At 39.7% G+C, this 21,741-nt stretch overlaps 1 protein-coding gene and 1 pseudogene across 1 annotated transcript; both read left to right on the top strand.

Annotated features, from left to right (window-relative positions):
* Positions 1-5,510: 5,510 nt before the first annotated feature.
* On the top strand, positions 5,511-7,628 carry LOC143854411 (3-ketoacyl-CoA synthase 4 pseudogene; annotated as a pseudogene).
* Positions 7,629-14,757: 7,129 nt separating this feature from the next.
* On the top strand, positions 14,758-20,159 carry LOC143854656 (uncharacterized). The gene is made up of 2 exons (XM_077364717.1): positions 14,758-14,886; positions 18,338-20,159. The coding sequence occupies exon 2, from the start codon at positions 18,471-18,473 to the stop codon at positions 19,830-19,832; it is 1,362 nt and encodes a 453-aa protein (XP_077220832.1). The 5' UTR covers positions 14,758-14,886; positions 18,338-18,470; the 3' UTR covers positions 19,833-20,159.
* The last annotated feature ends 1,582 nt before the right edge of the window (positions 20,160-21,741 follow it).

Below are 21,741 nucleotides of genomic sequence, written 5' to 3'. Positions count from 1 at the left end.
TGGTAGAGCTCTCCTTCACACGTGGATGATCCAAGAGGCCGCTGGGGGCTCGTCCCCCACCTCTCTCCCGGATCGGGGTCCACACCCTTTCCTTGAGAAATTACATGAGACCAACATTTACTAAGTAAACATAAACAGCTCTATTTGAAACTCCACTTAACATCCACTAGGATAATTTGCAAAAAGGAAATTAGGTAATATAAACTATCCATTCTGTCTATCATCCTTGATTGCATGCATTCTCATCTAACAATAGAGTGAGAACTTAAAATACAGAGATCCTTATTAGAATGATGAGGTACGTATATCAGCACACAATAAAACACTTGGACAATTTTTTGGTTAAAATTTACCCTACACTATTGTACTCAAATTTTAATTTTCATAACAACTTTTCATATCCACGTACTATTTGAAGCCCAACTACTAAAACTGATTGAAATAATATCATTAGCATTTTTAACTATCATCAACATTTCAATAGCCAAACTATGCACAAAAGGGACCTATACATAGTATTTTGAAAATGCTACCTTTATTATCAAGTCTCTATATTCATACTGATTTATTCTATCCCCTTACACATAACAAAATATGAGAACCTCAATAACTAACACACACATATAATCATGGGGCTAAAATAAAAGTATCCATAACTTTGAAAACTGCAGAGAGCATTTACAACAAGATTTTCAATCTATACATTTATGAAATCAAAACAAGGCAGGCATTGATATCTGTACTATTTCATCTTAGTGAGAACACTCATATATGCACACACACACTTATATGTACCTACAGTGTAGCAAACTTGTTAGCAAAGAAATTTGGGAAAATCATGATTTAAAATAGAGTGTTCATAAAATCTGAGAATCGGATATTCCTTGACGATCTTAATAAGAATTACAAAGATCAATTCCCATCTAATATCACAAAGGAAATTCACAAAATGGTTACATGCATACAAACCAGAGGTGTAAAAGAAAAGTGTTGAAACTCTATTTAAACAGCCATAACCAGAAATTTAATAGCATCCAAATTTAGAGTGCAAATAGAGGTCCTTATGAAACGAATGAAGTTATCCATGCTAGAGGACAACTCATGAGAATCAGCACTTCATATTAACATTTCCCATCTATTCATCCTTCTTTTCATCCAACACAATATCCATCCATTGCAGTATAACATGCTACAGACTTACAAAGTTACCTCTTGACTCATCCAATTACCCTTCCAACAGATCAGATCAAATAATGGATCATGCACACATCATTACAATTTTTAGATCTATCAGAAATGCGATGAAAACAATAGTACCTAGGAAGGTCAGATGACTTGAAATCATGGTTTAGAAGGTAATTAAAGATTTTAGCAGAGGATTGAACAATTTACAAACACTTGATAATGAAAACCTAGACATTTACACAGCCAAATAAACCACAACACCAACAAGATTAAAAATTAAGAAGATATCTGATAAACCTTGATTTACACACTTTCATCATCCACAAAATAGGAATAAGATTACCTCTTTTCCTCAACTGAGAATGAAAATTGATGAAAGAATATTCCAAATCAACAAAGAATCAACACGTAACATATCATTTCATACCAGAAAACAAGATCTAGAGAAATTTTGATCATCCACAGGAGATACCGTACATCTTAAAACGATTACTGCAAGTCTTGAATAGAATTATAATCATACTCTATTAAATGAGTTATCATGATAAGATTATCACAACTGATAAGGAGAACTATAAATCTTAAAGAAATTATATTTGCCTAACATTACCTCAAGCATCATAAAGGAAACATTACAAATCATAAGCAATAATCATCAATTTCTTAAGAAATAAGAGATGTTACCTGAATGACAAAAGGAAAAATGCTACAAAGAAAACTGATGATCTTTCTAATTCTCAGAACCAGTCCTTGAAATGGATTAAAAAATGTTCAGATCTCTTCAATTTTCAGTGAAATTTCTAAAATTCTAATAGGGATAACAACACAGAAGTGCAAATTTGAAGAAGCTTTGGCTGATTTATAAGTAAATGGACCGGATCTGAAGTTTTACACCTTAGATCTAGGGTTTCAATGCAGGCTTAGGGTTTGAAATAGGTAAAAGAGATTGATAGCAAGAGAAGAAAAACAAGAATAACAAGCCAATTTGACTGGCCAGAGTTTGGCCGGAGTCCTAATTTGCCAGCCGGAGAAGAAGGAGTAACCGGAGAAGATGAAGGAGTTACGGTTTAAATCAGACAAATGAGATTATTGATGGCTGAAAAGAAAGATCAAGAGGCAAAGGCAACTATTAGAGAAGATGAATGGAATGATAGACTATAAAATGACCGGCCGGAGCTCCGGTCAAGCCACCGGAGAAGAGAAACCTCTCTCCACCTCTCACTCTTTCTTTCGGATTTTTGCGAAAATAAGCTCCTCCCCCCTCGCTATTCTCAGATCTGAGATCTCGGATCTGAGACTTCTCTTTTATGGACAGATTTGAGGAGGAAAATCAGATCTAGGCAGCGATAGAGGCGAGGGTCAGAGGTTGAAGACCAGAAAATGAGGCGAGATCACCAGAGTCCATGAGGTTTGAGGTAGGAGATGATTGAATGTGGTGATGATCGGATTCCGACGAAATTTTCGTCGGAGAAGAAGATCCTTCTCTCTCTCTCTCTCTCTCTCTCTCTCTCTCTCCAGCGAAAAATAAGATCTCCCCCTTTCTTTTTTCGATTTTTTTCTTATAAATCAAAATAAAAGTGTTGATATCGGCACCCCCGCTTGATGAGGCGCGCCCACCAGATTTGTCCTATTAGGTCCAGGCGCGTCCATCGCAGGATAACTCACCCCCCTTCTCACATGGACATTTACCTCTGCAGATAACTCACCCCGTTTTTTATTACACCACATACCTTACAACGCTCGTCTTATTTGGCAAATCTGCTTGGATTTCGACAAAATTTTGCAGGGACCCTGGTAAAACCCTAACCTAGCTTAGGATGCAATTTGAGGTCTTAATTCACAAATTTGACAAGGTTTTGCACGAGTCACACGAACTTGGGTCGAGTCAAAATGGGGTGTCTACATCAATCCTGTTATTCTTACATGAAATTCATAATGCTCTCTTTCCCTTCTTCTAAGTTTCTATTTTTTATACTATGTGTAAAAGTTAAATGCATTCTTGGATTGCCATTGGTGTACCCTACTGTTGGATCACCAAGAAGGTTAGGGCCTAGGACCCGTCATGACTCTGCATAAGCACCGTCTTGCATTCACAAAGCCGGGTCCGCATTTCGGTTACGGAGCTGGAAGGTGTTAGGCACCAACCCCGACCAACTTACGTTGGTCTCTACTAAAAAGGGGGAACTCATGGAACGGGGATCACTTTGCAAGCCAAGATATGAAAATCCTCTCAAAAATCAGTCATTAGGAGTGGGGTGTTACCTCACCAAAACCTCCTTTCTCTCATGCTTGGCTTTGTGAATACTCTTTTGTTAGATTTGAATAGTAGAAAAAAAAGGGAAAGAGAAAGGGTTGATGGCTTCGGAGTTTTTCCATGGATTGACTCACTCTTCGGCTCCCCATTCACCACTTGGAAATGGAAGATGTGGGCTGAGGGTAATGGAGTGAAGCCATCATCAGACTTATCCCCTTTCTCCCCTAGCCAGCCTCTTATTAATTACAATCTTTTTAACTCAAATAACCATGAGATGAGCCAAAATAATATGGGCTGGGGAACTTGAGGTTTGAGTCATCAATGGGCCCATACCCCAAGGCCCTCTGGCCTCAATCAAAGGAGGGCCATGGCTCTTGGATCTAGAAGTTGCAACACTAATTTTAATGAAGCAAATTAAAAGAAACCAAACTAGTTAAGGAATGAAATTTTCCTACAAATGGGGTGGCATGGGTGCAGTGCTGTCCCCTTAGGTGGCTCGAGCTCTCTTAGATAATCCCCCTGTCCTCTATCTCACTTGATTAACTTTGCATCCAAACAGGGACTTTACTTGACTTTACGAGGGATTTAAAAACCTGCCCCCTCCATGGACTTTACTTGCCCAAAGAAACCGAGATTCAAACTCTATTTATATGTATTTTCTCCTCTCACTCTTCCAATGTGGGACTATAGATCTTCACAAACTCGAGAAGAAATGAAGGGAAATTCAAATTTAGGTATGAAATTACAAATGTTCAAAATAGCAAAAGTAAACCACAAAATGACAAAGACCACTATTTGTAATTTTGAATTAGAGAGTGTCTTTTCTTTTAAAACAACCAAAGAAAAGTCAACATGGAAGAGCAGAAAAAGTATCATTCCCCCAATCATACCCCCTCTTGAGAATAGATTGTGTTCAAAAAACTGATTATTGGACTCGAATTGACGTCTGATTTTGAGTCCATTAATCAGTTTTGGACTTGTACTAGGTTCTTAAAATCCAAAATAAACATGGCCATAATTGTGTATCAAATAATAAGTTTTGGACTCAATTGATTCTCAAAAAACCAAAACAAACAGGGTTAAAGGTGTCCCATCTTGTGACCCAGATTAGCTGTCTCCTAAAATGGTTTATGGTTATGGTTAGGGAGATTTTTATGCTGTGTGCGGCTGCGCGCGTGAGAAGTCCAATCTTTTTCATAAGGTACAGTGGGGCCAACTTCATATAGGATGATCCAAACTGTTCATTTGTTGGCGCACAGCATACATAGGCTGTACCCGGTAAATCATCTTCTTAGGATGATCCTAACCCAGCTTATAACACCCCCCACCCACGACGCCAACTACAGTATTCCTTAAGTTTTAATTTTTAAAGGCAGAGAAAAACGTTACAAGGGGTGAATTTATCCTAAAGCAGTGAACCACTCTCACAGAAACCGTTAAAGGGGGGGATTTTATCTGTTTACGGGTGGGGGGATATCAGCGCCCTATTTAAATTGTGGGCCAACAAATGAACGGTTTGGACCATCCTATGAAGTGGTCCCACTGTACCTTCTGAAAAAGAGTGGACTTCATACGCACAAGGGGGGAATGATACTTCTAACTCTCCTCCCACTTCATTTTGTGAGGAATACAAGACTCACAGGAGCCCTTGTAAAAAGAAGAGTAACTTCTCACATCCCATCCCTTTACTCGTTTTTTTTTTTGCATGGGCTCTTGTGAATCTAGCTTTCTTCTCATTTTTATTACCTCAAGATTTCATTGAAAAGTCCGACAACAAACAATACGGTGTGCTAATGAAGCCAATTTTTAGGAAAATGACACGTCCAACCCTCTTCCCGTGCCCTTTAGTTTCTCTCAATAGCACATTGAAAAGACAACAAACAAATAATAGGGACTGTAAATGAGCTCAGTTTTAAGAAAATGGTACTTCCACCGTTCCACCCCGACATTTCATTGAATGGTCAACATCAAACAAAAGGGTGCTTAAATGAAGTCTATTGATTTAATTTCCTTGTGGTGGTGGGAGTTATTGTATATGACTTCTTATTTCCAAAATCTTTACGTACATTGTTTTTGGTAAGCTAATACAAGTAATTCTTCTGGGAATGAGAGCAAGTAGTGAGAAGCAGTGGAGGCAGAGTCGAGGAAATAGTAGTAAAGAGAGAATGAGAGGAGGAGAAGGAGAGCGACGTGAAGGCCGCTACAACAACAATGTCAATTTGAGCTTGGATCTCAAATATGTGAAGTTGGGGTACCACTACCTCATAACCCATCTTTTGACTTTGTTCTTGATCCCTCTCATGGTGATGACCCTCTTAGTGGCCGGAATGACGAACCCAGAATACGTCCGGCAACTGTGGCTCCACCTCCAGTACAGCCCGGTGACCGTCCTCACCTCTGCCATCCTCATCTCCCTTTGCGCCATCTACTTCAAGACCCGCCCTCGATCCGTCTACCTTGTCGATTACACCTGTTATCACCCACCTTCTCATCTCAAAGCCTCCTTCCAAAAGTTAATAAAACACTTCGAATTCTCTGGAAATTTCACCATCGCCTCCATCGAGTTCCAGCGCCGGATACTCGAGCGCTCCGGCCTAGGCCAAGAAACCTATATTCCAGAAGCTCTGCATTGTCTCCCTCCCCGACCTTCCATGGCCGCTGCTAGAGAAGAAGTCGAGCAGGCCATGTTCGGCGCCCTCGATGCCCTCTTCCTAAAAAATTCCTCATTCAAACCCAAAGATGTCGGAATCCTAGTAGTCAATTGTTGTCTCTTCAACCCCAACCCCTCCCTCTCTGCTTTGATCGTCAACAAGTACAAGCTCAGGAGCAACATCCGCACCTTCAATCTCAGTGGAATGGGATGCAGCGGTAGCATAATTGCTACGAACCTTTCTAGTAGCCTCCTACAGGCCAACCACAACACATACGCCATCCTCGTCAGCACGGAGAACATTACCCACAGTTGGTATACCGGTAACAAGAAGTCCATGCTCCTACCCAATTGCCTCTTCCGTTTGGGCGCCGCCGCCATCCTCCTCTCCAACAAGTCCTCTGATCGTTGCCGCTCCAAGTACAAGCTGGTCAACATTGTCAGGACGCATTGCGGGTCTGATGACAAGGCCTTCCGTTGTGTCTATAGGGAGGAAGACGATGCCGACATTGTTGGAGTTTCTTTGTCCAAGGCTCTCATGGACATCGCTGGAGGGGCACTCAAGGCCAACATCACCACACTCGGACACCTTGTACTCCCCATCAGGGAGCAGCTTCTCTTCTTCGCCACCCTCTTGGCCAAGAAACTGCTCAATGACAAAATTAAGCCCTACATACCAGATTTCAAGCTTGCATTCGATCACTTTTGTATACATGCTGGTGGGAGAGCCATTATTGACGGAGTGGAGAAGAACCTCCACCTCCAGGCCATCCATGTGGAGGCTACTAGGATGACTCTGCATCGATTTGGAAATGTATCCTCCAGTTCCATCTGGTACGTGCTAGCTTACATCGAGGCTAAGGGAAGGATGCACAAGGGCAACCGCATCTGGCAAATGGCGTTTGGGAGCGGATTGAAATGTGACAGCGCAGTCTGGCAAGCCCTCCAAACGGTGAAGCCATCTCCCAATGGACCTTGGCATGATTGCATTGATAATTATCCTATGAAAATCACTAATGACTTTACTCATTCAGAGCCAAATGACACAAACTAAGAAAAATTTGCCCAACTCCTTCACATTCCCTTTAAACTTGAGGTTTCTTAGAAGTCTATAGAATTATGCAAAGGATTCTAGAACATTGAGACACTAAGCGTAGTGATGCAAAGTAAAAGTGTTGTATGAGTTTAAGCTATTGGAATTCCCAGGCCCGTGGGACGGCCCGTGATACACAGCAAGAATAACTTTGATTGATGTAGTAAATTATTGGACATATTTGGATCTTTCTATAAATTTAGAAGGCATTACTCATCAAGGTCACCTGAATATATTTGGTTAAGTTTCCTTCCCCTATTGTTCTTATAATGCAATCCTGTTATTCTTACAAGAAATTCATAATGTTCTCTTTCCCTTTTTCTTAGTTTCTATTTTTTTTTGTACTGTGTGTAAAAGTTATACGAATTCTTGGATTGCCATTGTTGTACCCTATAAATCACTGTTCAAAATTTCAAGTTATATGCTTCTTATGTGCTCTACGGACCTCACTGGATGTTGCATCATGGCATAATTATAGAGCAATGCGTGTCATTTCATTTTTTCTACTTTTTTGTCAAGTGATTGATGACTTGAATACCAGGGATCTCTTTCGGTGTTGTGATCTACAAGGTAATAATTAAATATTGATTTGGTGGTTTATTGATGTCACGCCCCCAAACCCCACCCTGGGCATAGGACATGACAACGCCATACACCTGCAAGACGAATCTCACAAATGTACAAGCCTGCAAAGCAATAACAGAAAATAACTTGGCATTTCATAACTAAAATATCAAAGTAATGACTAATGCGAACCCATCAGAGTCAAATCAAAACTCATCTCTTCCCCAAAGAGTCAAAGCGGAAATAAATTAATAAAGTCTTTACATATTATTCAAGTACTCACTTTCGAATAACTGAAATAACTAAACTAGTCTTTGAGCCAAAAATCAAATTCCAGAACTAAGCGTCCTGCTCCCCGTTAACCTCACGAGGATAAAAACCTAAAAATAATATATAACCACAGTTAGCTGAAAAGCTCAGTACATAATAAAGCACTACTCTAAGCACAGTCTAGCATGACAGGATTCAATAGGGTCGATAGTCAAAGTCAAAACTGAGTTCAAAGGTCTTAACTGATTCATTAGGCATAAACAGTGTTAAGTGCATGTCAAATGTGGTTCTAAATTCCAAATCTTAGTTCGGATCCAAGTCGGAGATTTCAGAGTTTATGTACAGAAGGTTCAGAGTTCAAATAGACTTCAAAGTCATCGGCATGGTTCAGAAGACATATTATTGCTTATACACCGACAGTCCACGGTGTTTAGAATCAGTTCCTGAAGTTCAGATACAAGTCGACAGGGCCAGCTTTTTATCCCACTGACGGGCCTGAAGTTCCAGTGTACTACCTCTACGGTGGGTCCAGAGTTGCCAAATATTTTACCCCCATATGGCAGGGTCCAGAAATTAACCAAGCCTCCACAGAAGTGTTCCAAATGTTCAAGGTTCATATTCAAATGGTTCAGAATATTCAAAGTTCAAACTAATAGTTCACAGGTTCAGAGTTCAGAACATATGTTCATAACAGTTATTTCAAAGGTTCAGAAGAGTAACAGTAGGTGAAACAAAATAGCATGATAGACTCAAAGCTAATTCAGAAGTTCAAAGTATCAATACAGGTTTCCAAAGTCAATACTGATTCAAATGAGAAGGGTTTATAATACCCAAAGTAGTACGTTATTACGTACCTCATAGAAGTTCGATTCCTTTATTAATTCGGACTACGATTGAATATCTTAATCTGAATAGAACATAAGTGACAAATAAAGGCCCATTTGAATAAGTTATGCATTTCGAAGTTTTGAAAAAATTGTCGCGCCGGTTGTCCGAGAATTACGGACGTCCGAGGATCCGTCTGTCGCCAAACTTGGTACTCACGGACGTCTGCTATTTTTCCGGATGTCCGCCCCACGCGCGGATCCAGATTTCTTCTAAACGCGATTTTCCACCATTTTGTCACTAAAACGGCCATAACTCCTTCGTTTGGGGTTCAAAACGTGCGAGGTCGGATCCGATGGATTCCTATCGGCGAGAGGAATCCATTAAATCTGATTTCACGCTCCGAATTCCATATGTATAACTTAAGAAAGAAATCACCAAAGATTCTACGTCGAATCTCCAAAGTTCTAATTTCTGAGTTCATATTCAAATATATTGATTTTGAGTTCTTTGGAATCGTAAATCGGATCCAAGAAACTCAAGATCAACCCAAAGATTCTTATTTTTAACTCATATTAATCAAAGATCTTATTTCTTTTCTCTTTCACCCTTGTTTTAGGATTTCTAACTATCCAAATCTTTCATAAATCATAGATCTTACCTGGACTCGCGGCTTCGACTCTGAAATCGCGATCTCCTCGGTCATTTCATTCTCTTTCTCTAATTTCTATCTCTGGGGCCTAACAAAACGTTTAGGGTTTGTTTAGCCACAAAAAGATGAATTTATAGGCTTTATTAGGAAGCCCTAATCTGAGTTAAACATAAACAGACAAAAACGCCCCTCTTTTAAAGAGGGGGACAAAAATTTAAGTGAGGGTTTTTTTTTGGGTATTTACAATTGATGTAGGACGGCACTTGTTTTTCTTTTGATTTTTCTTTTTAGTTTCGTAGTCTAACTCTAATTTGAATTTGTTTGTCTTAGAAGAGTTATAGTTATGTCAGAAGTCCTAGTTAGGTTAGAAGTATAATTGAGAGATATTATAAGAAGAGTTTGAAGGGGATAAGGAATCTAGGATGAAGAGGCTCATAGTCTATAAGTAAGGGTTGTTTGTATGTGTTTGTGAACATCTTTCATTGAATAATAAATTCACTTTCAGTTTTTTTATCTTATTTCCTTGTAGATTCAAGGGTTTTCTTTAAAGAGAGGTGATGTTCTTCTTAAACAGGTTGAAGACGGTGATCTTTGCCTTCTTTCCTCACGCTTCCATCGCATCAAGTGGTATTAGAGCAGTTCCATTTCCTGCTAGAAGTTCAATTTCCTAGAGCTTTACCCAGGTTCTACTTGACATCATCACCCTTAGACTTCTTCAACTTCTACTTAATGATTCTTCTACCACGTCAGTATGTCTTCCTTTTTAAAGGGTGGGTTGTTGTTGGTTTGTTGTAGGCTATGATTTTTTCAAGGATTATCATTACTTCCGCAATTTAAGAGAATTATGAATCATCCAACTATATTTATCTCTTTTCATAAGTTCCTGTGTTTTGGGTAAGTCAGTAGATTAGATTTAAGCTTACACTCAAATTCAAAATTGCATACAAAATGCATTGATACTTGAGACATGTGTGAAGATAGGAGGACTAGTCTTTCTTGTGGTACCCAATAGCTTCAATCTTCTGGTCACACTCAACCTACCAGGTTTCTTTTTTGTTTATTTATTCGTAAAATCTACCCTAAATGATACTTGTTGTGATCTATCATTGTAAGAACCGGTAAAATTACTATGCAAGAAATGCTATGCAAGTTCACTATTGAGATGCACTATGTAAAAATACTATTCACAGTAGGACCTACCGAGTACTATTCACAAGCGGGTCCCACATCAGCGGACCCCACACGGGTCCCACCAAAACCGGGTCCCACACAAGCGGGTCCCACACCAGCGGGCCCCATACAAGCGGGTCCCACATCAGCGGGCCCCACACAAGCGGGTCCCACATCAGCAGGCCCCACACAAGCGGGTCCTACCAACAGTAGGTCCCACAACAAGTAGGTCCCACACAATAATTCAAGTTACTATTCAAGCAAATAAACTAATAATATAATAATTCAAGTTACTGTTCATGCAAATAAAATAATAAATAAAATAATAATATAATAATTCAGGTTAAGGCTATAAATAGAGGCTCGCAGACGAGGAGAAGGAAAAAAAAAGAAATCTGAGAGAGGAGAAGGAAAAGGAAATCTGAGAGAGAAGAAGGAAAAAGAAATCAGAGAGAAGAAGGAAAAGGAAATCTGAGAGAGGAGAAGGAAAAGGAAATCTGAGAGAGAAGAAGGAAAAGGAAATCAGAGAGAAGAAGGAAAAGGAAATCTGAGAGAGGAGAAGGAAAAGGAAATCTGAGAGAGGAGAAGGTAAATCTTTCAATAGTTAAAGTATTTCTTTTATATGCAAGTCTTATTTGAACGGTGAAATGCAAGCATAGTAACCGTAAAGTAAAGTAAATGGTTGGTTCTACCACCTATGTAAATATCCATCTATGTAAATCAGGATAAAACATGCATAAGAGGCGATAACTCGCTATAGATTATGCAAGTTTTACCCTCTTATTTGAACGGTGAAATGCTAGCATAGTAACCGTAAAGTAAATGGTTGGTTCTACCACCTATGTAAATATCCATCTATGTAAATCAGGATAAAACATGCATAAGAGGCGATAACTCGCTATAGATTATGCAAGTTTTACCCTCTTATTTGAACGGTGAAATGCAAGCATAGTAACCGTAAGTAAACTTTCAGCACAGAAAGGCAAACTGTTAAGCATAGGCGAACTGCTAAGCATAGTAGCCAAGAAATAAACGAAATCAAAGAATGGTAAACCTGCTGAGCATAGTAACATGTGGGGTCCACATGAATAGTAACATGTGGGGTCCACATGAATTTACATGTGGGGTCCACATGAATAGTAACATGTGGGGTCCACATGAATGTAAAATGTGGGGTCCACATGAATAGTAACATGTGGGGTCCACATGAATAGTAACATGAGGGGTCCACATGAATAGTGCATGTGGGGTCCACATGATCTTAAAACATGACTTTGATACAAATTAGAATATTTACAGGTTATTCACTCCAAGGTGTAAGCTCAAACAAACCTGTGACCGGAAAACTATTGGTAAGGGTCGTAAGGGTTTTCTATCATTGATTCTCTTTTAAGTAAGGGTCCCCTATCTTTGATTATGTTTTTGAGGTAAGGATTGCCTATCTATTGATTCTCTTTTGCCGAAGTAAGGGTTTCAAGGGTTTCTTATCCATTGATTCTCTTTTATGTAAGGATTGCCTATCTATTGATTCTCTTTTGCTATATTTGAAGTAAGGAGTGTTCCTTTCATGTTTTTGAGGTAAGGGTTGCCTATCTATTGATTCTCTTTTGCTGATATAAAGGTTTTTCTTCCCCGAAACTTGTTTCAATGAGATATGTTTATGTTTAGGGTTTATCTTGTGATACCCTAATTCTGAATATGGACTGAGTTATGATATGATGACGGATGGACGCGTTATAGTCCTCCATGTGCACGTGGGTAATGACGACTCTAGAGAGTGTAAATCTAGAGGATTATGAGCCGAGGTATGGCTATGAATGAGCCGAGATATGGCTATGAATGAAAGCATCTATGCTTAATGAAGTCTATATATCTTGATATCAAGTTCTAAAAGTTTTCTCTATACGTTTGGAAAGCCTGTTGTGCTTATTCTTTCTTTCCATATGAGATGTCATATCTGCAAAATATCATGTTCTTATGAGCTTGACAATTCTACATCACTTGTTGTTTATACCCTACTGGGCTATTTGAGCTCACCCCCTTCTTTTCCTTGTTTTATGATTCCAAAACCCAGGTGAAGTATAGATGGAAGATGAGGAATGCTAGAGTTGAATGCAGAACTGTTCTAAAAAACAATTATGTTTTAAGTGTGTATCAACTATGTCTTGAATTACGATGTAATAAGTTAGACCTAATTTCTGTAAATCCTCTAAACGTATTTGAGATCTTGGGAATAATGAAAGTTTTTGAGAATAATGAAAGTTTTTGAGAAAGATGATGTCATATTCTTATACGCACCGAGTTGGTATTTTCAAGAAAAACCGGGGCGTTACAATCATACCCTGTTAAGGTGCCTAATTGCTGCAGTTTGATAGTTCCCTTTGATTGTATGAATGTGAAGGATAAATTTTGTTATATCTATCTATGACTTATGAAGACAATGTGATCCTAGAAAAGCTTCTATAGCTCGCTTTTTATGGAGTCATACAACAAGATTTCAAGCCGGTATTGACTATAATGAGACGTTCAGTCCGGATATCAAGCCGACTATAATACACACTGTACTCTCTCTTGCCCTTTCTCAAGGATGATGTCTTTTCCGGCTGGAAATTAATGCTTTTCTTTACAATACTTTCAATGGAAAATTTTATATGGCCTAGCCACGTGCCTTTGTTGAAATTAACCCTTTGTTGGAAAATCTATGTGGGCTCAAGCAATCCCCACGTTCTCGGTATCATCGGTTTAGTCTGTATATCTTTGGCCTTGGCTTTCTTGGATCACACTCTGACTCATTCCTATTTATTTTCTTACTCCTGGTATTACTCTCATGTTATTAGTTTATGGCAATGATATCATTCAAACGAGCAATAATTGCTCTGGGCTAAACAACTTGGTTAGTTGCTTGGGCTCTGAGTTTGCTGTAAAAGATCTTGGCCCTTTCCATTTCGTCCTTGGCTTCGAGGTCTTAAGTAATAAACCAGGGGATTCTTCTTTCCCAGAGTCAGTATATGCCCAATCTTCTTTGTCGCACTCGTATGAAAGGTGCTAAGTCATGCTCCACACCAATGGATTATTCTCTCACTCAAGCTACATCTAGTGGCACATCCTTGATCCAAGGTTTTAAATTTCGGTTTAAGTTTGGTTTCGGTCGGCACGGAAATGGAAACATTTTGGTTCCGGTAGAAATTTCGGTGGAATTCTTGTAAAATCACGAAAAAGTATGGAAACATATGCAAAGAATGAAATTTTTTAATCTCAAAAAAACATATGCAAATGATGATATTTGAAGCTGAAACTTTGAAAAATGCTAGAATAAGCATAAATACATACTTAGAAACCATCACATAAGCAAGAAAGCCATCCATAATGGCTTAATCGCATCGAACACCTAGTGATATGTGCTTTACCGGATCGGTAGTACCATCATAAAGATCAAGAGGCGGGAGCCGAAAACTCTTAGGGATTTTATCTCTTAAAATCTCCTAGGTGAAAGGGTGCTCCTCATCATCTTTTGCTTCTTCTATTGGACCTCTCCCTTTCAACACTTCTCCGATTATTTCCCGTATTTCTCGACGAAGATCAGGGTTAGAGACCGGGGCTCACTCCTCTGGGTAAACCTGTCCAACGAGCCTCTGATGGTATAGTGTAGACACCCCATTTTGTTTTGTTTTAATCAACAAATAAATTAGTGTGTTAAATCCATGTGAGAACCCCCTCTATCATTGATTTATATGTTTTAGGTCATTAATATCTTGATCTGACTTTACGGATCATCAATCGGGACAAAATAAGCTAGGGTCACTTCATAGCCCGGACCCTGATTCCATTCCGAGACCCGATTTCCGTAAATCGTTAGATCAATGGCAGATCATGACCTGGGTCTAACCATCCAAAACCACCTAACCTCTCCTCTCATCCTAACCATTCAAACCTCACCTAACCTAACCTCACCTAACCTCTCCTCCCATCATAACCATCCAAACCTCACCTAACCTCACCTAACCTCACCTAACATCACCTAACCTCACCTAACCTTACCTAACCTCACCTAACCTCACCTAACCTCCTATCCCATTCTCCTATAAATACCCTCTCATCTCACCAAAGAAAAGAAGGAGAAAAAAGAAAAGAGGAGAGAACCCCTCTCTTAGAAAATTCAAGCCCTCTCTCTAGACCAAATCCCTCTTCTCCATAAGTTTGCATGGAATATCGTCTACAAAAAGGTATGTCTTTTGGAATTTTATTTTCTTTTCTATATTTGTAGGATTGAGTGTTGTTTTGCGTATATTTTGGTTGATGTCATGTTTAATTTTGTACTAGTTTGGCCTTGGTCATGTTCTCACTTATGCTAAATATAATTAATGTGTTAGGGTCATTAGAACCTATTTGCGATGGGATGTTGAAATCATTGGCTTGTTAGGGAATTTAGATTTCTTTTGGGAAAACAATTCATTAAAAATTTTGAACATTTACAAGAAAGAAAACTTGAATTTTACATGAATTATCAAAACCCATTTAATTTGGCTTACAAAACCTCCATCTTTCAATTGATAACAACAGCCCCCACTCCAATTTGATAACAACAGCCCCCACTCAATCTCAAGAACCCAATATCCATACCCCACCTTGCCAAGTAGATAAAAACAACCCCTTTTTCAAACATCCCATTTGAATCTAATCTCAGGCCCATTCAAGCCATTTTTCATATTCACCGTCTTTTAATCACTAAAAAAATAAGAACTATCAAAAGAAAACATGGGGGTGCCAATATCATTCCCGTCATAGTGCTAGCTGTTAGACTTTAAACAGATTTTTCGACCTCTAAACAACAGAATCGTGGGAAATGGTTAACTACAAAGTAGTAGATATTTTCGTGCCGTTTCCAACGAGTATTCGTGCTAGATCAGACAGCGAGCGGTTAAAAAGTTAAGTCCAAAATGGTTGCGGCACACCTTTAGGCATTTCCAGTTTAATGTTGCTGTCCTTTTGTTTGCAACACAAATTCGAACCTCTAAATCACAGATTTACAAACAATGGAGAACTACAAAGTTGTAGCCCTATAAAAGATCTTTCCAACGCATGTTTGTACGTTGAATTTGGCCAAGCGGTTAAAGAGTTACGACAGTTTTAGTGGGCTGCATTTGTCAGATCTTTTAATGGTCAATGGTTTGTCGAATTTGTGCAATTGTCAAAACTTGGTTGTGTTAACGTCATTTTCCAAACCAAAATCGAAAGACATTAATCTAAAGTACATCCAACCTAAAATTAACAAAACTAAAATTCACCCATTTAAAATCCACTGATAAAAATCCGTTAAAAGCCATTAACCAAAAGACCACTAAAAATTTCAAATGAAACTAAAACCTTCTAAATAAACAACTTTAAAAGCTACCAAACACACTAAATACCTTCAGATAATAAAAGCTTCAAGAAAACTCTAAAAGTTTCCACAAACCCAAAAGAATTCGAGATTCCCAAGAGCCGGTGGATTCAAAATTCCTTTAGGAACCCTTAGAGCCCAATTTAGGAACACTGGTGTCGTGTCGTGTCGTGTCCTAAGTTTTAGGGAGTCCTAGGTTTTAGGGAGTCCTAGAGTCAGGAGTCCAGCCTCATCACGGACGTTTGCTATGTATAGCAACCGTGCCATAGGTTTAGTTACACTAGTCACCCGATCTTTTCCATAGGACAAGCCTAGTAAACTAGGATGTAGGCTAACCTGCATTAGTCTAAGGGACAACTTGCATTTAGATAAGAATCATATAGCATCTTCGATGAAATCCTAAGATAATAAAATCCTCAACTTGAATTAAATAACTTCTCTTAAAACTGTTGAAACAGTCAATCCCGTCTAGGTCGGTGTCTTAGTTGAGTTAGGCATATGTAACTTAGCTTAGGTGCACCGAACTACGTCGACTCTGATCCCAGTGAGGCTTGGGTACGTAGGCAGCTTGGATGTCTGATGGCATACCATCCGCGAGTCGGCACCACAACAAATTGTGGTGTTTTGTATATTAATTTTCTTGTAAATGCTTAATCAAATCACTTAGGACTTTCCATGAAATTAGAATTTTAGGAGAACTTTCACTTAGATTGAATCCAGACAAATTAATAAATCAAGATACACATTTAGGATTCACATTGAAATTAGATGTTAGGATGCATGTCACTTAGTTCGCACTTTAACATAGAGTTGAATGAGCCATTTAAAATAAATTTAAAAGAGTTAGCTTTTGGAATCGAAGACCGATTATCGGGCATGAATGGTGCATGTGGTGGATAACTCCCCATACCTTCCATTCTCGTAACCAGGTAGCGAGTCTAGATTTCTGGTTAATTATGGGTCCTAGATCCCACATCTAGGTGGCGACTCTGTCAGTCTCTTTCGTGTGGAATTCGGATTGCCTTAGTGATCCCAAGTTCACATAAAAGACGAATTACAATCAACAATTAAAAAACACACGCCAATCGCGTGGATACGGGAGACCAAGAGAGAGAGCGCGGCGGCTCGCGCCCCACCCCTCTCGCGGGATCAGGGTACCACAGTCTGGCGACTCTGCTGGGGACCACCTAACTTCATTAAAATTTCAAAAGATAATTCATTTGAATTTAATTTAACTGGCTCATAAAAACTCTATACTTGTTAGATTAGTTTGTCTCGTTTTATTTTCTCATCACATTTTACTCGAACTTAATTTAACAAAACCTGAAGGCATCATAGATTGCGCGAACTTATTGCACACACTTACATCACTTGCATCTAAACCCTTGCATTTCACATGCACACACGTCCTATTTTAGGAACCCGGAGTGTTATCTAGCATGGTTGACTGGGATTTCATCACCTGGTGCCTCTGTGCTAGAGAAGCATTCCACCCTTAGCCTAGTACCTTTATGGTGCGTAAACGGATCTCTTGTTCACGTACTGATACGCCGGACACTGGTACAGTATATCGAACATGGATTCGCGCTAAGGGGACTCTTGGCCTTACCCCTAGATTAACCCACACATGCATGCAGTATACGAACACATGTGCACCACATGTGTGAGCCTAGTTTAGGATATCTTACCCATTTGTGTCTAGATTAGGCCGTAGTCCATCTTCCAATGGCTACGATCGGTCCTAGGTACACAAACAAAGTCATGAGTCGAGATCCTCTCTCCACTCCGCTAGATTAGGATTAGGGTTGATGCCTTCAGGTAACACTGTTAAAATGTGCGAAGACTAAAAACTTTTCCTTTGGGGTTAGGATATAAATCCCATCATTTCCAAAGATCTCATAGGATTAGTTATTCTTGATCTACCCGTTGAAAGTAATCCTATGCAATCTCACATTTTGATCATGTGTCTATCATTCGTCTCTTGTGGGATTCGATTGTGTCTTCATTGGCGGAAATTGTGTCTCAATCATTTGATCGTGCAATCTTGATGATCCAATCTTGCCTGTACCCTTGATCTCTTCCTCCTCTAGGGGCTACCTTTTTCAAGAATATTTCTGCTAAATCCTTCAGAGTTTACTCTCATAATCCTTGAACTAAGGGCATTCCCCTCATCATTTGGATTCATTCTATTGTCCCAATTACTTGCTTAAATGTGTAATATTTTTCAGTCATTGAGAAGAAACACTCCATGAATGCCAAGCTCATATACCTCGTGTTCATTATTTCCATGACAGGGCACTAAACACCATAGCTAACCCTACTATTCCTTGGGTTCGGATCTCTTCTCGATTGCAGAGGAAATCTGTCTCCCCGCCACCTTCTCTGAGGACCCCAGCATCTCCTTCTTTCCCATCCTCATCCTCCCCAATGGCAGAAAACCAGAACAGTAGTCTTCCACCCGCTGCTATTACCGATACTCTCACCTTGATTCTCCGGCAGCTTCAAGAACTCAAAGAAGAGAACCAAGTTATCAAGGCCCAGCTTTCTGAAAAGTTGGGGCCATCGTTGTCCAAAGATAAAGGGTCCATGCACCATACAGTTACTTCAGCCGCACCTGCCCAGCCAGTGTTCATTCCTATCCCTGACAAAACTGAAGAAGATTTTGAAAAAGAGCAGTACAGCGAAGATCGCAGCAGGCCTTCTCAGTCCATGGTTGATAAAGTAGTTATGGAGAAATTAGAAAGTCTTACCAGGAAGGTTCAGGACATTCAGTTTCAGGACCAGGGGGGTTTCAATCCAAGTGACCTCACACTGTTTCCCGAAATCCGTCTCCCTGCCAATTTTCAAATGCCAGATTTCGACAAATATGATGGTGTGGGTTGTCCAATCACACATTTGCAAATGTTCACCATCATGTGTCAGCCTCAAGGCTTATCTTCTGAGCAAATGGCTCAATTGTTCCCGGTTTCCCTAACCAAGGTTGCCAGGAGGTGGTTCATGGTCTTGGACAAGACTCGTTACAGGACATGGAAGGATATCGGCGAGCAGTTCATCAGGCAATTCAAATATGATGACGGGACAGAAATCACCAGAAAGGATTTGGAAAGGACAAAGCAAGACTTGAGGGAATCCTTTCTGACCTTTGTGAAAAGATGGAGGAGAATAGCAGCTCAGATGATGGAGCGCCCTTCTGAGGAAGAGCAGGTCCAAATAATCATGAAAAATATTTCCCCCCAGCTCCAGTACCACATGTCGTTGCAGTATTATCCGGACTTCAAACACTTTATCGTGGCAGGCACCCAAATAGAGGAGGCTATGGCTCAAGGTGTGTTCAACCGAAGTAACCCGAATACCAAAGAATTCAGGAAGCCTCCATCAGCTGAAATTAATAACCTTTCCCGCTCCAAGCCTCAGCCTTCAAAACCTCAGAACCCCATGGTGATGGATTATACCCAACCTGCTGTCGCACCTCGGCCACAGGCCCAGACAGAATTTACCCCTCTCCCTCTTCCACCATCTGTGATACTCAAGGAGTGTTTAGCCTCAGGTCGCATAATCCTACCCGACATTAGGGCTCTTCCTAATCCTTTACCAGCAAATTGGCGAACAGATCAACACTGCGAATACCATAGAAATTCTGGCCATCTCACTGATAATTGCATTGCCCTAAAATTCAGAATCCAGAGGTTGCTCGACAATAAAAGCCTTGTGTTTGAGCCAAGTCCCGTTGCTACCAATAACCCATTACCGAATCATGCAGTACTGCCGCCAGCCGTTCGCAATGCTTAAATAACTGAAGGCTCAAAGGGGCACAGGTCCGGTTGCAATGAAAAGAATCAGAAGTTGAAAGTACCATTTATGAGCCAGCTTTCGCCGAGCCTCCAAAGCTAGACAGTTGCAGCAGTTAAAGTTTTAGTCATTTACTATTTTATGTTGAGTCAGTCACCATGGTCAGTACAATTGTTGAGTCCGGTTTTACAGTTCAAGGTTAATGCCTAGTCCAGGCAAGTTATCGTTTGCTTTTCTCTTTATTCAGAGTTGTGAATCCTGAGCATGTTCAGGATAGGTCGTCAGATGTAATAGCCTTTCCTTTAAATAAAATTTCAAGTTTCAATAGTTCACTTGTGTCTGTTTCTTAAGTATGCTTCTGATCTTAAAGTAAGACTCCCTCCTCAAATGAGGACAAAATTGGTGAAACTCCACTTGAGTCACAACAATTACTTGAACAAGAGGAGGAGCGCCAATCTCAGCCTTTCAAAGATGAAATTAAAGTGGTAAACACTGGCACTGAAACCTTGATCCAGTAAATGCCGATTGAAAATACATTACCCTCTGAAAAGTGTGAAGAATTGGTAAACCCATTTTGAGGATAAAAAGATGGTCCGGTAAGTGTTACCATTAATGCCAAGAGAAAGACCCAGATAGAAGGTTCAAGAAAGAATGAAGTGAATATCATATGCTATGCAAGGGGCATGGAGTGGAAACAACTTTCATATTTCCAATCAATGACCTTGGTTCTCAAATTCATAACATGAAGCCATCAAATTCGAGATAAGAAGTTCAAGAGCAAGCATTGAAAAGTGATCATCAGATATCAAGAGTTACAAATCCATAGATGGAGGATGTCGAAGAACAAGTTTCGCTCTATGAAAGTCGAAGGCACGTATTAGAATCTTGAAAGAAGAAGATTTATTATCTCTTACCTGGAAATGCCGTCAAACTCCGTAAAAAAAAAGAAAAAGAAAATAAAAAAATAAATAATCAGTACCAGAGGGACTCTAGTAAACTAGATCGACTCCCAATCTGAACATCGGAAGGCCTCCTTTGGCCGAATAAATCCCAAAATCAGAACCCAACGTCAAAAGAATACTGGTTTGCAAACCCTTCGAGCCTAAATGAAATTTTCTTGAAAACCCATCAAACTAGGGGCATTCGCCCCGAACTACGCGAGACCTGATCCCTACACTGGGGTACGTAGGCAGCTCGGTTAAACTGAGTTCGGTCAATTCAAAAAAGAAAAGCAATTCAATCAATCCAAAAAAAAAAAAAAATTCAATCCTTTCAGAAAAAAAAAAAAGGGGACAAGTTCCTAAAGAAGAGAAGTCAATTATTCCAGAAAGAAGAAAAAAAAAGAAAAATCAATAAACTTTTGAACAATTTATCTTCAAACTAGGGGCATTCGCCCTGAACTATACACGACCTGATTCCTACCTTGGGATATGTAGGCAACCTATTCACAGGTTCGGTCGAAATCTTTGTTGAACCTTAAGCCATTCTTTGAAAAGCCCTATCCTACCTATAAAGTCCTTCCGGTGTTCAGAACTAATGATCTAGGTCCCGAAACAAAAAAAAAATGATGATGAATAAAAAAAAATGGAGTTTGAAGATCTGCTAGACTGAAAACCTGAAAGGGCGGTTTAGGCAAAATTTAAGATCATTCCCCTGTTAAGTTGAAAACCCGAAAGGGCGGCTTAGGCAAAAGCTAAGGGGATAGCCTGCTGAATCGAAAACCTAGAAAGACGGTTCAGGCAAAAGTTAAGGCTACCACGGTCCGCCAAGTTAAAAACCCTGAAGAGGTGACTTGGTCACGGTAAGAGAATCATTATAAGAAGGCTACAGCCAGTATCAAGACTGAAGATCAACTGAAGTTCAAGCAAATTTATAAGAAGGTTACAGCCGGTATCAGGACTGAAGATCA

This window comes from Tasmannia lanceolata, unplaced genomic scaffold (genome assembly GCF_043159265.1).
Source record: "Tasmannia lanceolata isolate RefF3 unplaced genomic scaffold, GAP_Taslan_0.1 ptg000020l, whole genome shotgun sequence".
NCBI classification, from domain to species: domain Eukaryota; kingdom Viridiplantae; phylum Streptophyta; class Magnoliopsida; order Canellales; family Winteraceae; genus Tasmannia; species Tasmannia lanceolata.
Note: the sequence above shows the minus strand (reverse complement) of the source record. Positions and strands in the feature narration are given on the sequence as shown.